We start from the raw sequence: 16,800 nt of genomic DNA, 5'->3' as shown, positions 1-16,800 counted from the left end.
TCACTCAGGAAGTGGCAGGATATGTCCCTGGGTGGTGGTGCCATTCCACTGTCTTATCACCAAGATAGCGTAAGTGGCTGGTACCCGGGGGGGGGGGGGGGGGGGCTTAGTTACGGGATCAAAATCAAAGTGATGTTTGCTTTTTGAGCATTTTACAGTCACTTGACTGCTGGCACATTAGTACATGTGTTTGTGGTAAAGGTAGCACATGGTGTTACTGTAGTTTGTAAGGTGTCACTTAACAGTCCTACGTTTGCATCAACTGCAGCAATACGATTTTTCTGCACTTTTGGCAGTAGCCAACATGTTATGTATCATTATTTCTATAATTATTTCTGAGGTAAATGTTTTATATCTATCTTTTATATGAGGGCAACATTCGCTCAAATTCGATTATAATTGTTGGCAGAAGTTTCCATTTCCAAGAATAAACCTACTAACGTATATTTTAATCATGTTAAAGCATGGTTGGCCTACTGTAAAGCATATGTCTTACATCCCTCTCTGTTCCCATTTTATCCATAGTAGTCATCACTTAGTTATTTATAATATCAAATGATTTGAAACTTCTATTGGCCTTCAGCAATGTAATTATTTGTTTAGAATACAGTTTCTAAGAATGAATGATTGTATATAATAATGCATTCATCAAATACTCCAACAATGCAAATATTTATAAATTATTTCATGCAGTCCTTCACCTGAAGGTTCTGTTTTCTGACAACTTACTACTGAATGATTAAGGAACCCGACAAAAGTGATGTGTTCTTTTTATTCTCAGTATAGTAATTATCTGTTCCATGCAAAGGTTTGGCGTGCAACTGTGCTTGTGCTTGACTTTCTCTCCAAGTCCAGGTTGTAATGTACACTGCTGTCCATGTGTACATTTGTATCACACATTCTTCATCATGTCCAGGACCCTTCCTAATCCAAAGCAGTCTATTGCAACAACAATGTCAGAAGCTGAAACTAGGTCACTAAAGTCAAGGTTTTCCTGTAGAAGGTTTGAAGCTGCCAGTTTGTTATGACATGCTGTACCCTGCCTCCAGGGGGCCGTGAAACCACAAATAGCCTTTATATTGTCGTTGTCGGGTGGTAACCTTGTATGTCCAAAACCGTTCGTTTTGTATTGATCATTTTAAAAATGATTTAAACGAGTGAAAACAGCCGATCTACAAGAGCACAACGCCTCGCACTGCGAGGCGTTGTGTGCTTGTAGATCTGCTGTTTTCACTACCTTTGTGCGACAGCCTTGTATGATGAAGCAGTGATTTACTTTGCGGAAAAACGACAGTGACGATATCCATGCAGAAGGAAGGCGTGTGTGTGTGTGTGTGTGTGTGTGTGTGTGTGTGTGTGTGTGTGTGTGTGTGTGTGTGTGTGTGTGTGTGTGTGTGTGTGTGTGTGTGTGTGTGTGTGTGTGTGTGTGTGTGTGTGTGTGTGTGTGTGTGTGTGTGTGTGTGTGTGTGTGTGTGGCGTGCTTTGAAAGTATAGTTTTTGCTCATCAGGTCATCTCATACTGTCCCTCTGTGGCGACGAAGAAATCATTAAGGGTGCCCTGCAGATATTCAAAGGTAGGCCTTTCTTCTGGCCTCTCCCTCCAGCAGTGCATCATAAGGGCATAGAGATCCTCATTACAGCCTTCGGGGCAAGGCATCCTGTATGAATTGTCCAGGTTTCTAATTACCTCTGGGTTGGTCATCCCTGGTGAGGTGGGAAAAGAAAGAAAGCCTGTTACTTCTACACAGAAAAATTGTGAGTGTAAATTTCGTTTCAGCTGGGTCTATTGAGGATTGGTTATTGATGATAATACATAGGGGTGCTGACATTCTAGCCATTCTTCTGAGAAAATACACAATACAGCAGTGGTTCTCAAAGTGGGGTCCAGGGACCCTTGGGGTTCCTTGGAGGGGTCCAAATGGACCTTTACAGGTATGTAACTCTGAGAGTGTACAAATGTATATCCATATATGTGCAGTCTTAGAGTTATGGCGTTCTTTGAAATGTAAATGTTTGAAAACCACTGCAGTACAGTGTAGTCAGTGTATGTGCAATAAAATGATTGCAGTAGCCTGCAGTATATTGTACTACAAATACAAAAGAACGTGTCTAAGTTGTAGTTGTTTTCATTTACCTGGGTATGGTATTCTGCCATAGGTGACTATTTCTGTCAGGAGGATTCCAAAGGACCACACGTCTGACTTGATGCTGAATGTGCCATAATTGATGGCCTCTGGGGCGGTCCATTTGATGGGAAACTTGGCTCCTAGTCCAGAGAGAGACAGATAGGGTAGAGGAAAGCATTATGGGGTGACAGTGTGTGGTTGACAAAAGTAGTACAAACTACAAATTATGTAGTTGTCATGGTATGTTTTTAACCTCATTCAAAAGTTATCAGGTACCTATAGGCTTCACAGTCGGATGGATTTTAGTAAAGGGAGGGACTTCTCAAGAGCATGTTAGTTGGTTATTTTCATCAGTGTTGTTTTGTTATGTTTTCTCTGTAACCTAGGCAGCGGTTTCCTGTAACTGACGTCACATCTCTGACTTGGAACATTTGCAACATACAGTAGGGAAGGCGACGTCAAATGTTTAAATGTGAATATTTTGTAATATGCAATGCAATGTTGTATCTCTATCTTGTTCAGTAATTTAGAGCAGCTTATTCAGTCTCTGATACTGTGTATAATATAGTTCAGCTCAGGATATGAATATTGCTCATGAGGGGTTGGGCAGCAATGGGTTGAACAGAAAATTCTCAGGATATGAAAACACGTTAATATAGCTACAATAATGTAAGATAGATTTGTATATTGTCACCCTCTCCTGATGGAGAGGGGTAATTGCAACGATGTCTGAACTACTTTAGGTCACTTGTACATGATGGTGGTGATCTAGTGTTCAACCCAGTGTGCTGTCTGCTTTAAATAACTTTATTGACCTTGTCAGACTAACTGGTGTGTTTTCCTGACAACTTTGCCTCAGTATTTCCATTCATTTATATTTCATTTCATTTTCCTTTTGCGCCTTTCAAATTCTTCATCTAATCTCGAAACTTGCGTTGAGATTAGATGACAAGCACATGGAGTTTGCTTGTCATCTTAAAGCGGACCTTGTGTGTCATCGTAAATTGCATTCTACATTTAAGTAAAATGTGTGTACTTTATACAACACTGACAGCTGCTATTAAGTGTGGTTGATAATGCGGTTTTACATAGACATTTCTTCACCCCTAAAAAGCAGGTGCATATTTTAGTGCAGGCAGGCTATATTAAAGGAAGCTTCTTGTGGTGGAAATGACAGCAAATGCTGCAAGAAGACAGATTAGGCCACAGATAAGTCTTGAAAACAGGCTGTGAGAATCAAGAAAAATCTTTCATCATTCACGCAATAATTAGTATACTCTTAACAAATCAAAGCCAAATTTGTAGGCAATGTCAACACTCCAATTCAGCAATAGTCATGCCGCTTGCTTTAGCCTACACTATCTGCCATCTGGATATAATAATAATAATATAATAATCTACAATAGCACTGCACCATATCCCAGCTTGCAGTCGTACCTGTCCCAGATTAAAGAATACGTCTTGTGCTGCCATCAAGGAGTTGGTTGTGACTCCTGATCGTAGTTATTTTTTTATTCAAAAGTGGCCCCAAGTCAATTCCTCACTGTCTGAGTTGCATTGTGGCCCTCCAAAATGTTATGGTGTTGTGTTTCTTAATGTGTTAATCAATGTCAGCATTACTGAATTTGTTTTTTCTCTCAGCTTGTTTCAAGCGTCCAAATTCCACCTGTGCACATGCAGCTTTTAAGCTCTGCTTCAAACGCACAATGCCGTTAGACGACTGCATAATTACAGTATCTGCTGCCTTAGCAAATCATTATATTCCCATGCACTTTACCAGCGCAAATTACACTTTGATGAACGCAAGTCTGGCCTATAGGAGTTAAATACAGTAATTGACTTGTGCAATGCAGCTGAAACAGTTACATTTACACGTGTGAATTTTTAACTATGAGTGTACAAATGAAACCAAATGGAACCTTAGGGAAATGTAACTCAGAGAGTAGATAATATCTAACCTTCTGAGTCCATTCCGTTCCATATTATGGGACCGAATGGACCATTACGGCAGCGATTCCCAACCTGTGGGGGTGAGGATTATTTCAAGTGGTCCCCAAATAGCTGGCAAAACACTAAGACTTTAATGATGATGGTAGCCATTTGGCTGCCATGTTGAATGGTCAGATAGGTGGGCCGTGAACGGCTGCAAGGTTTTCAAGTGGGCCATGATCTAGAGAAGTTGAGAACCACTGCCTTACGGGTCCATTCGTACACTCACTTAATTAACACCAGTGTATTTGATCAGTCTTGGTCGATCCTTTTGTTCTGTACTGTACCTTCCTGTGCTGTGTATTCAGTCTCTATGACCCTGGCCAGGCCAAAGTCTGCTATCTTGCAGTGCAGGGTCTCATTAACCAGTATGTTGGCTGCACGCAGGTCTCTGTGGATGTAGTTCTTCCTCTCAATGTAAGCCATGCCTTCAGCTATCTGTAAACAAGAGAGGTCAGGGAGCAATGGTAATAAGGCATTTCAAGGAAACCTAGCATCCACTGAAACATCACAACTGTTAGTTGTTGCAGCCGTGTGAATTCATTCTGCAGATCCAGAGCCTTCGCTCTGAATATCTCCAACATGTTCATTTTCGAGAAAATGAGCTCAAGTGGAGTTAAGAGGTTTTGACCGAAGCACTTTTTACTGCTTTTCATTGGTTCAATATTATTTTAACTAACACAGACGTAAAAGGTGTTCAGTAGCCCTGATTTATGCAAACCTCAAAAATGGAGTTAGGAGGTTTTGGCCAGACAGTGACGAAATTATACTGTAGACTAGAGTGAGTGAGTGTGTGTGTGTGTGTGTGTGTGTGTGTGTGTGTGTGTGTGTGTGTGTGTGTGTGTGTGTGTGTGTGTGTGTGTGTGTGTGTGTGTGTGTGTGTGTGTGTGTGTGTGTGTGTGTGTGTGTGTGTGTGTGTGTGTGTGTGTGTGCGCACATGCACACTTGTATTACTATATTTGTAAGGGCCACAAGTTAGAGTTTAGGCTTGATTTATACTAATTAGCATGCTGCTGTCGCGCATCTAAAATAGCTATTTTGGATGTGTGAAACCGGAGTGTATATTAAACTCAGACTTAGGGGTTACAGTTTAATATTGCAAAAAGTGGTCAAAATAGCATTGGCGCACACGCGTGTTTGTGTGCATGCGTGCGTGTGTGTCTGTGTTTGTGTGTGTGTGTGTGTGTGTGTGTGTGTGTGTACATCTATAATGTGTTCATCAACTAACAGGATACACTGTACCTCACAGGAAGCTAAAGCATGTTGCCTGGGGAGGGGGGGGGGGCACACTGGGGTGGAAACATAACAATTTCCTGTCCGGATGTTAATAATTTATGCAGAGATGAGGTTTTGAAGCCAGAGGAGGAAGAGCCTGGCCACAGAAACCTCACGGTTTATGTCGACGTTAAGTGTGGTACAGTACTACACCCAGATATAAATAGACAATATTTCAGGAGATGATCCTCAGTATGGAGCTGGGTGCGGAGAAGTTTGAGACAGCTGTGGTACAGTCGGGTGTTAATGGGGTACAGTAAATACACAGATAACTGTCGACTAATATAATTCAACTTGCATCAAAACAAAACAGTAGGGCCACACACTATAATAGTGTGTGGCCCCACTGCATTCATTATACTGTATAGTCTATAGCAGTGTTTCTAAAACTTTTAAATGTCAAGGTCGCCACATAACTCTAACAGCATATAAATGGAACCAAATGGACCCTTACGGGTCCATTTGGTTCCATTTGTATACTGTCAGAGTTACAGACTTGTAAGGGTCAAATTAGACCCCCCTAAACCCACAGAGTCCCTGGAATCTACTTTGAGAACCACTGGCCTATACAGTATAATGAATGCAGCTGGGGAATATTTACCAAGAGCGAGTGGTTCTGAAAGAAGCTATAAGCTCTGTTTCTACCGGGAGTGTTAACCCACCTGTGCTGACATGTCTATCAGTTTGGTTAACCTCAGCTTTTTCCCCTCATCTGTCTGAAGAAAGTCCAGAAGACTTCCTGAAAATAAGAAAAGGGTTGATACGTTACTTTAGGCTTTCATGATTGTCTTTGCAAATAAAATATTCAGACATCCACTTAGCTCAGATGCAGGGGCGTTGGACAGTATATTAAGTCAGTGGTGTGTTTATGTTTATTTAGTCTTTTTAGAGCTATTAAAATGTCCTTAATAGTCACTTCAGAAATGTGCAGATATCCTCTATAGTCACTTAACTTTATGTTGTGTGTTTACTGTTGAGTGAGAAAACAATGTTGCACATTACTCATCTGGGGACCCCCCAAAATAATTGGTTGAGAACCACTGTATTAAGTAATATAACGTCTCTCTCCCTCTCTCGTGGTCTCACCATTGATCATGTACTCGGTGACGATGAGGATGGGTTCCTCGGTGACCACGGCGTGGAGACGCACCAGTCTTTCATGCTGTAGCTGCTTCATCAGGTTGGCCTCCTGAAGGAAGGCTTCCACCTCCATGGTACCTTCCTTCATGGTCTTAACAGCCACCTTCTGATTGTGCTTGTAGTAACCTAGTAAAATAAAGAATGCATTTAATACATCCTTCTGTTATTACTTTAGGTAACATCTATGGTCTTCGAGTGTAGTTTATGATGTCACATTCTGTAATTCATGAGGTCACACAGTGAGTCACTATTGCCTCACATTGTGTAAACAAAAGAGGAAGCTCCCTGCCAAAACAGTTTAACTGTAATCATTAATCATCACAGCAGTTTTGGCATCGGGGGCACCCACTGGCCTACCGGTCCAGGCGCATACCACACAGGCTCTGATGCCTGACAGCTTGTTGTGGGTTTGAGTCTCGGTCCTGACGACCTTTGCTGCGTGTCGTCATAGTACTGATGTTAGGCTGGCCTCCAAGTATACTATGATAATTGGTACTGCTCTAAGTACTCTGACAACAGGTACAAGTGAGGTACAAGTGAGGTACTCACTTGTATTTCACCCACAGGATAACTCTGCTAATGCATAGGTATACCGAATCCTGAACATGTTGATAGATGTGTTATGGTATTGTCAGCGCAATAACTCCGGCAACACCAGGCAAGCTGATAAACAAGGTGCTACATGTTGCATTTTTGGCTTGGGAACATTACAGGCGACTGCACCAAATGCTTCCATTTGTAAACCAGCTTGATCATTGACTTTGTCTCTCACCCATCCACACTTCTCCAAACTGTCCAGCCCCAAGTTTCTTCACCAACTTCAGGGTCTCACGCGGTATCTCCCATTCATCTTGTGCCCAAGGCCGCTGTGGCATCTTTGCCTTAGGAGGGACATTTAACTTTTGGCACAGTCCATCTGCTGAACCTAGAGTATACCCAAACAATACCCAACAAGACAATTAATGGAACTGATCTCTCAAAGAGCCACTATAGTACAAAATAAGTAGTACAATTCTCAGTGTTCATTTTCCATTTGTAACTGTGAAAGTGGACAACCTTGGTTACGAGTTAAATTAAGGCCTACTACTACTGTACTACTACTGTACTAGTCTATTACTACTGCTAAGTTTCATATTGGCCAATAATGTAACAATGCCTCATCTCTGGTGTGGTGAGACAAACATTGAAAGCATTATTTCAACAAACAATGTCAACCTGTGTGTGTGTGTGTGCGCGCGCGTGTGTGTGTGTGTGTGTGTGTGTGTGTGTGTGTGTGTGTGCCTGCCTGCCTGCCTGCCTGCCTGCCTGCCTGCCTAGTCTTCTAGCTAACCATTATGAACCCTGGCGTCCCTTTTCTGGGAAAGTCATTATAGGCAAACATTTGGGGTGCCTAGCGTTGTTGTCCCATTAGTCAGACGATACCTAACCCTAACCTCAGTAAAACTATGCCTAAACCTAACCTTAACCCTAACCTCAGTAAAACTATGCCTTAACCTAAACCTAACCCTAACCTTTAACATAACCCCGAACATTTGGTGAAAATAGCCAATCTACAGTACAAGCTCACAATGTGTCGTAAAAGGCACCATGTTGTGAGCTTGCATAAAAGTAAATCAGTTGTTTTCAAAGAAGAGAGCTGGTGTATAGGCAAAAACCAGGGGCCAAGTGTTAGACCCCTGGGGGACCCTGATAACTACAGGTACATAGGATTTAAGTGGTTAAACATTCATTGTGTGATAATTGTTAATACTCACGGCTGTAGTATTTAATCATCTGCTGCAGGGAAGGGAACGTGTTGGAGGGGGAGATGTAGAAGCCACCATTGTCCAGAGTGCGGATCTTATAGTGTTTGACCACATCTCCTAGTCCAGGTACGTAGTCTCTGACTGACATTGAGCAGGACCCTGCACAGTTAAGGTAGAGTTGTTTTAACTTTGATTCATTTAAGAAACATATTTTTTATATATTTTACTGTGTGGGTGTAAATAAACACATCATTTTAAGGAGTATGCTTTTCATTAAGACTTTAGAACACGAGTGACCACAATGCGCATGAGACCGATAATGATGTTGAACATTTCATATATTCTTGTATTGAGGATGATAAGAAACGAAGGTTGCCAATAGTCACCTTTACTTGTCTCACTCTCTCGTACCAAGAAACAACCTGGTTTATTTCCTGGTGCCAAGAGCAGTCGTTCAGTCTCTCTCCTACTCACATTTTTGAAGAACCATCTATATTAGAGAATTCAGTATTATTATTTTACAGTTGGAAAAATGATTCTTCATCATTTCCAGTTTACTTTAAAACTCCATTATTGCGTGTCATAGTAATTCACTATCTCTGGAACGGCTTTGTACCGTATATTGCTGGATATTATTATCATTATTATTATTTATTACTTACTTTTCAACCTCTAGCGTATCTGGTTTGGCTACATAGGTTCGTGGTATGTACCCTTCCTCACCGGTCACAAGGGATCTAGCCAGCCACCAGTCCCCTTCTCTACAAATAATGATGCTACATGTACATTAGGGTCATTTTGGATGTGGTGTAAAAGCACTTATTCTTGTACTGTGGTATTCAAACTCAGTATTTTTGCATTCAATACTGAAATGGTGAAATGCAATAAACTTACGCATTCAAAACCTTGAGTTTTTCCCCCTTCTTGAATGGTAGATCAGTCTCAGCACTTGGTTTGAAGTCGTACTGTGCAACAACAATATCATCTCCTGAAAGTACATTTAAAATGAACATATATCAGAATAACTGGTATTCATTCACTGGTCCTGCAATTGAATCTGTGTCTATATCTAAGACCTCTTTCTTATCTTTCATTTTTGCCCCAGAAGAGAAGACAGGAACTCTGAAAGATTCCTATCAGTAAGCTCTTTAATGTATACATCATGGCACAACAGCGCTGCTTGCCGTAAATAACTGATTTTCAAGCTGTGTTGTTATCTTGAAAATATGTGCTTTTTGACAAGCGATCACACGATTCACACCACAAAGTATAAATTAGGCTTTATTGCTAGCCATTCCACTCTACACAGCATCACTATATTATATGAGAGATGTTTTACATTACCATTTTCTGAATCAATCTGCCCACTTCTCATCTATGTATAGGACAGGGGAAAAAAATATTTGTTTTTGTATCAAAAAATGTGTTCAACAAATAGTTTAAAAGAAAAGATTTCAAATGTGTACAGTATATAATAATGATTTTTATTTTCTCTGAGCTTTTACTTCTGTTTAGCTTAAAATTGTCAACTTACTGTATGGTTAGAGTTAGTCTGAGAGCCCCATTTCACAATTCCAAGTTGTTTAGGACCACTGCATGTACAACCCATCCTGAAGGTGAACACAATTAAGTTATACTCTCCTCTTGACTTGCTGTATTTTTCCACATCGGCCAGTTGGTCAAAATGTCATACATGCACACATCGGAATACTGAAAAATGTATTGTGTTTGCTTGAAATAAATCTCACGTTCCTTTATTGCCAGAGGCATAGACAGTCTTGCCAGAGGTTATACATCTTGTCTAAGTCTTACCTGATGTTTTACAACAGTTTAACAGCTTTTGGCTTACCTGATGAAGCAGAAGCATCAATCTCCACTACAGCCACAATGGGGACCTTGCCTGTGCCACACAGAGGTCTGTGAGTTCATCCCTGATGCTGAAAATTGAATAAATGTTTTAAAATAGTTATTAAAATGTATTGTATTGCAAGGCTACCTACTGGCATTTAGAAGAGTCAATAACAAGTCGGATCCCCAAACTGACTGTAAAGAGGAAGTGATACATATATTTAGTGAGTTCAGTTTTCGTGTGTAAGATTTGCATTTCAAGATTCTGATCCGATCATACCGGGAAATCGAGGTTTGAGAGGGCTTTGTGTAAACATCTGAATAACATTTTGGTCACACTTTGTATTAACGTACACATATTCATCATTGACAAGTTGTTTACTAACATCTACCATATATTAGTAGTAGCATTTTGGCTCTTTATTCGTCATTATAAAAATGTTCTTATTAAAATGTTCTATGATTTCGGTATATTCTACAACTACTAGGCCAGGGTTCCCCAATTAGTTTTCCCCAAGGGCCGAATTATGTCTAGGGTACCAAGCCGAGGGCCATAACATTGCAGGGGGCGACGGTGGCGTTCCCACTACTCCAGCGACAGTTTTCGTCGTTGTCGGGTGAAAATCTTGTATGTCCAAAACCGTTCGTTTTGAATTTATCATTTTAAAAATGATTTAAACACAGGGATGTGAACAGTATCTGAGGGATTGAATGTAGGAGTCTCAGAAGTAATATTGGAGTGCCTGTTGGGCAGATCTATATGCCCATATATGGTGTTCCATGTTGGAGTGCCCGTTGGGCAGATCTTTATGCCCATACATGGTGTTCCGTGTCCAGGCCAGTCTGTGATGTCAGTACTATGACGTCAGAGTATGACATCAGAGTACTGCAGCTGGTCAGACGGAGCTGACAGAGAGACATTCTGTAAATTAATAGTTAGATTAAACAAAATAATTAGTTCTATTGAGTTTATATAATGTCCAGTTATATTTTGCGAAGTGTTGTACTTTAGGTTTGATTTCAATTGTATTGTATGGCATGATTATATGCCAATGACCCAGGGGTGTACAGTGCAGATACATTTGTGGAAAAACCATGAATGTATCCGTCTGTCTGCGGAGGATGCACCAAATCTCTGTATCTTCGGGGGCCATCGGCTCTCCAGCCTTCCCTGATTGGCCAACCAAGCCTATCGGCTTCACAGATCAGCTGAGCGTTGCATCTGTGCCACCAACATAAGTGGTACCCATCATGTAGAATGGAACTCCATTCACGTATGCTCATGTAGGCCTACCGTATGTACTCATGTTCGTGTCTTATATCGTTCCGACTTGTGTCTTGTGGTACCCAAGTAGGCTGGTGCTAAGGCACCGCTCAAGTTTATGTAAGCTTGTCATGCAGTTTGATAACAAATACATTCTGTAGATATTGCTGAAAATCTGTGTGATCCTTTACACACCCGGAAAGCTCTGTCAGCTGAAAATTATGCAGCATGTTTAGGCAGTACATTTGTACTTGGCCTTAAAGAAACTTGAGAACAGCTTTTAATAGATGCGTTTGACCATCTCTGAAGTGGTCCATTAATAAAGCATATTCCTACTTGTGCTGACTTTGTTCTTCTGCAACTGAATGGGACTACAACCTGTGCAACTCATAGACCACCAATTGTATTTCAAGATACCATCGCTTAAGAATACGCTCTATACATTTTGGAAGTTGTGCGCTATAATCCATTTATTAAGTGTGAAGGGGACGCAACTTTAGAACAAGTGTCAAACTACTTGTGAATTAGTTATTAGCTAGACCTAACTTTTGAATGGGTGAGGTATTCTGAACAATGTACTCTTATTAATATAACAATCTTTGAATTTTACAATTATTACATTATATGCCAAAGACATACAATACAGTAGACTACATCTTATCTTTGTTAGAAGACATTCTTAATAAAAGAAAAACTATGCCCAGAAGATTTAATCCTTTGAAAGCATTGTCTTGTAAGGATGTTTTATTCTAAATGAAGAGACTATTACCTTTAGACAACAACATAGAGTAAATATAAGGAATAACATTTTGTTTTATATTGTGTTCTCAGAGGAAGTATCTGGGTTACATGCAGCCATCCAAATCATCATGGTGAAAAACAGGTGAGAGTAGGAGGTGAACATGACTTCATGAACATGGTCACAACATTTCTGGAAGCGACTGTCTGAATGTGCATGATGAAACATGAGTGAAATAGCCTCAGGAACACAATGACAGACTTTTATAGCAATGTCATGTAACTGGATGTCATAAAGGCAAGCTTAGCTGTCCAGCAATTGTCTTCTTCTTCCCCACATGAGGATTATGTTACATGGCAGTTGAGGCATTTCTAAAACGCACAGTTTCACTGTGGTTCAATGTGAATCCCTTATCTAATTTCAGATCTGATTTGAGGAAGAAGAACTTGACTGTCAGAATCTGAGAGCCATACACTAGCACATGAGATATGATGTCCCCCATTACAATTAGGAAGAGTCTTGTCATGCAAAGGTACGTAGGCACGTCCAATAAATGATTCTTGCATTGTGGCTATGAGTGCCTTCCCTCACACTTTATAATGTCTCATCGTGGTCAGCACCTCTCCATCACTGGTGTGTTTTCCACCCCTATCCTGTATATGTATTTTTATGGATATCACAATGACGACAATTAAGCTTGAGTTATATATATTTTTTATATTAAAAAAGACGGTCTACAAGCTCACAACTGTTCCAGTGTGACGCATTGCGATTTGTGAGCTTGTGGAACTGACATTTATAGAGCGCACACAAAAGCCCCTCAACATCCTATTCCAATTTGGTTGTGATTGGATGTTCCATGCATGATGTATTGTGTGGTTTGTAAGAAATAGACCCCAGTCACACATTTGTGAATGCAATTACCTTATGAATTTAGCCTTGTATAGAGGCCCCTCAATATATACAAATTTTCTACAAACTTTGGAAGGCAATCAGAATGAAAAATGTATGATTGATACATCTTGATCACACGACTCCAGAGAGAATGTGTAGAGATGTTTGAGTAGCAAAAAGTGGGTTTTGAAAAATCTTATCAGGCGGTAATGGCTGTGGTCTATATGGAGAGGTTTACCATGATGCAAGGATTCCAGAGATAGCTTTTCTTTTTTGTTGTACAACCTATGGTTCAAGAGATAAAACCTGAAGCGGCCTGTTATAGCGCCACCATGAGGCTGATCTCAAATGAAAAGAAAAACTGGTAGTGTGTGAGAAAATGTCCACACCAATTGGTCCAGCGGAGTCTGAGATTAGCTGTACACAGACAAACAAACAATCACACAGACGGACAGGGGCGAAATCATAATGATCCGGCCTGCTGGAGATAATAACAGAACAATTATTTTGTTCTTCCAATATTGTGCATCTGCTCTTTATTTCTCACCTATTACTCTATGTAGGCCCATGTCTCTGACAGCATAGTTGTTTTTGTATTAATCTCCTGTTAATTATTTGGATGTTCTGATGTGTCATTCTAATTATGTTTAAACTAGTATCTTTATGCACAGCTTCAGCCTTGAACTGTCAAAGTATAATGTCAATGTGTCTGTAATAGAAGTCTAATTTAGGCTGTTATGATGTAGGCCTATATTAACTACTTAAATGCTACAAAGGCTTAATATTAGTATATTGTAATATAGTTATGTACGATATAAGTTTGCACCACATTTATAATATCTATGATTGTACAGCATTACCAACCCGCAAACGCAAATTCCTTCTTATAGGACTTTTACACCACAGTTTTTCAACATCAGTTTTGAAATAATGGACAATGATCACTCCATAAATACCTTGAACTTGGCCAGGACTTGTTACATCAAAAGTAATCCAGAGGTAAATGTCCTTTTTGAAAACAGAATTCCTGTCAGTCTCTCAATTTCTGCTTATGCTTGTGTTCTCGTTGACATTACCATATCAGCACTGTCTCTGCCCTTTCTTGCTCTCACTTGTGGTCTGATACACACACACACGCGCGCACGCACGCGCGCGCACACACAACACACATTTCTACTCTTGTGAGGACATCAACATTTTAAGATGCAGATTTTATGATGAATGACATTTTTGGGTGTGCCATTTTTTTAACCCAAACTCCAAAGCCACAAACAGGCGATCTACAAGCTCACAACACTTCGCAGTGTGGCATGTGGTGAGCTTAAAGATATGCTACTTTTGGTGTGTGATAAAACCGTGTAACTAAGTCCTATCCCTAAACCACCCAGTTTGAATCATTTCCTAATTGTAAGCCTAACTCCTCAAATACAGTGTATAAGCTACTGTATATTTTTAAACCATTTAACAACCATTTCAAGAAAATTGTCCTCACAGGTATACAGTAGTAATACAAGAACACACACGCGCGCGCATTCACAAGCACGCACGCACGCACGCACGCACGCACGCACGCACGCACACACACACACACACACACACACACACACACACACACACGCCCAGTAGCTGCCCATAGGGACTCCACTGTATAAAGTTCAAGCAGATAAATAATATAAACAGTTGTTTGTCTGTGTATTTAGTCTGGCTGTTCCCGCCCTTTCCTCTCTGTGGATGACACACGCAGTGGCACAGATATTCATTACTTATTTAGCACTCAATGCCACCAAATAAAATTCAATGCAGTCATTTGCGGGGACTGTGTGATGGTAAAAAAACAAAACAAAAAAACAACATATTATGCCCAAGCCTAACCCGTAAGTAACACAAATGCAATTTATATTCTGGGACATTTTAAATATGTAGATTATGCTAAATTAATATTTAATTTTACTGTAAGATAATAGAGTGAACAGCATGCAACATGCCTCGTTACTGTAGTACAAGTTACTCAATTGTCCTGGAATGACACATAGCCTACACTAAAGCGGTCTTGGGAATTCATAGGCTTATGTGTAGGCCTATATTCCTACTTGTATTAATTGTGTATATGACTAATGCTTTTTGGATGTGTATGAACACAGGGTACATTTTCTTAGTTCTTAGGAAGCTTGGGTCCAAGTTTAATCCGTTACTAGCATGTTAGCTATTTAGCATCCAAGCTTGCTTGGATGTTTATTTGATCAAGGGGGACAAGACTATAGGCCTATTGCTGTCATCAGCTTTGAAGGTGAAGTACATACCCTACCGATGGGCCTCTCTTGGTTATGAGTGTTTACTCTTTGAAAGATCTGTTATTTCTTAACATGTTTACAATGTTTCTAATACAAGAAATATGAATTTCCAAATTGAGCTTCTATGATGGGTAGAACAGTGCAACTTTTTTCTCTTTTCCAATGTTTCCAAAATTTCTATAAAAATTGTACCATATATTAAGATTAAGATTTAACAAACATAATGTTTATTTAGAAACAAAATAATGTTGTGTTTCTCCATGCAGTAACATGGTGCACTGGGCTATGACATTCACCTGCTTTCAGCTGAAAGCAGCATTACATATTCTGACCACTAGATGGAACAGCTGGACAGATAATCTGTATTTGTGTAAAACTAGTAATGCTATTATTTCATATTATGGTGACCTACCCACTCCATGTAATAGAACATTTTGCACTTACACTTGGTGATTGTTATTCAGTTGTAAATTACAGTAATTTACACAGGGCAACAGTTGAGCCAATAACGGCCATAACTCTAGTTCACCAATCTATACACTAGAGCCAGTGACCCAAAAGAGAAATTAGTTGCGTTTGCCCGGGACTCAAACTATTGAAAATAGCAGATCTACAAGCTCACAACGCAACGCTTTCCACTAGTCCACTACTCCTTAAACACTTGTTTTCTAATTAATGGAATTTCTTAGATTTTCATTTTATTTTATTTTATTCATTGCATTACTTTTTTTATAAACCATAATCTTTATCATGAAAAAGTTTGCTTTTTTTGGTCATATTTTGTGAAAATATTTTGAAATAATAATAATTCAAAACAAAATAGGAAACAAAAAACAAAGGGACCCATAGAAATCAGTTTGCGACCCACAAATGGGTCCCAACCCAGTGTTTGGGAAACAGCGCACTAGAGGGCATACATCATGAAGTCTTGGTACAATCCACAGCATCACCTTTTCCCCTGCACTTTTGCTTTTACCAGTGATCCAGTATGTGTCCCTTTTGTTGACCACTTTCAGAGAGATGAATAACTGGGGTGTTGTTAACCTTTGATGACTTGCATTGTGCAATACTGTTTGAGGGAGCCCACTATTATGATGTGAATGCGGATGCTGGCTCTGTCTCATTGGGGGGGGAAAAACAAAAAGAGGGTAGATAATATTCAGTCAATCCATCAAGGTGAAACAATGTTCTACGTTTTCACACCGTATCCTCTAATAGTAAGAAGTGTTTCCCATTCTCACTGCATGTTGCACTGACCAGGGAATTCACCAGATCCACCGGAGTGGAAACAATAAACACTGAACAATATGACCTTGGACCAAATTATGTTTAACCACTTGAACCCTAGCGTCCTTATTCCGGGGCAAACAATTGACAAAAAAATAGCAGAGCTACAAGCTACACAAAGCACAGCGTTGCGACGTGTTGTAGGCTTGTAGATCTGCTTTTTTCGGTGAAGAGATTTCAGTGTGGAGAGAGAGAGAGAAAA

The 16,800-nt window shown here is 40.0% G+C and overlaps 1 protein-coding gene across 1 annotated transcript; it reads right to left on the bottom strand.

Moving 5' to 3' along the window:
• Window positions 1-1,504: 1,504 nt before the first annotated feature.
• Window positions 1,505-10,045, bottom strand: blk (BLK proto-oncogene, Src family tyrosine kinase; the record flags this gene model as incomplete). Its single annotated transcript, XM_080745022.1, has 11 exons — window positions 1,505-1,704; window positions 2,135-2,266; window positions 4,403-4,553; window positions 6,053-6,129; window positions 6,477-6,656; window positions 7,303-7,455; window positions 8,285-8,434; window positions 8,662-8,765; window positions 8,938-9,036; window positions 9,170-9,263; window positions 10,024-10,045. The coding sequence occupies 11 exons, from the start codon at window positions 10,043-10,045 to the stop codon at window positions 1,505-1,507; spliced, it is 1,362 nt and encodes a 453-aa protein (XP_080601148.1).
• Window positions 10,046-16,800: the final 6,755 nt, after the last annotated feature.

This window comes from Nannobrachium achirus, assembly GCF_963921795.1.
Source record: "Nannobrachium achirus genome assembly, chromosome: 16".
Taxonomy (NCBI): Eukaryota; Metazoa; Chordata; class Actinopteri; order Myctophiformes; family Myctophidae; genus Nannobrachium; species Nannobrachium achirus.
Note: the sequence above shows the minus strand (reverse complement) of the source record. Positions and strands in the feature narration are given on the sequence as shown.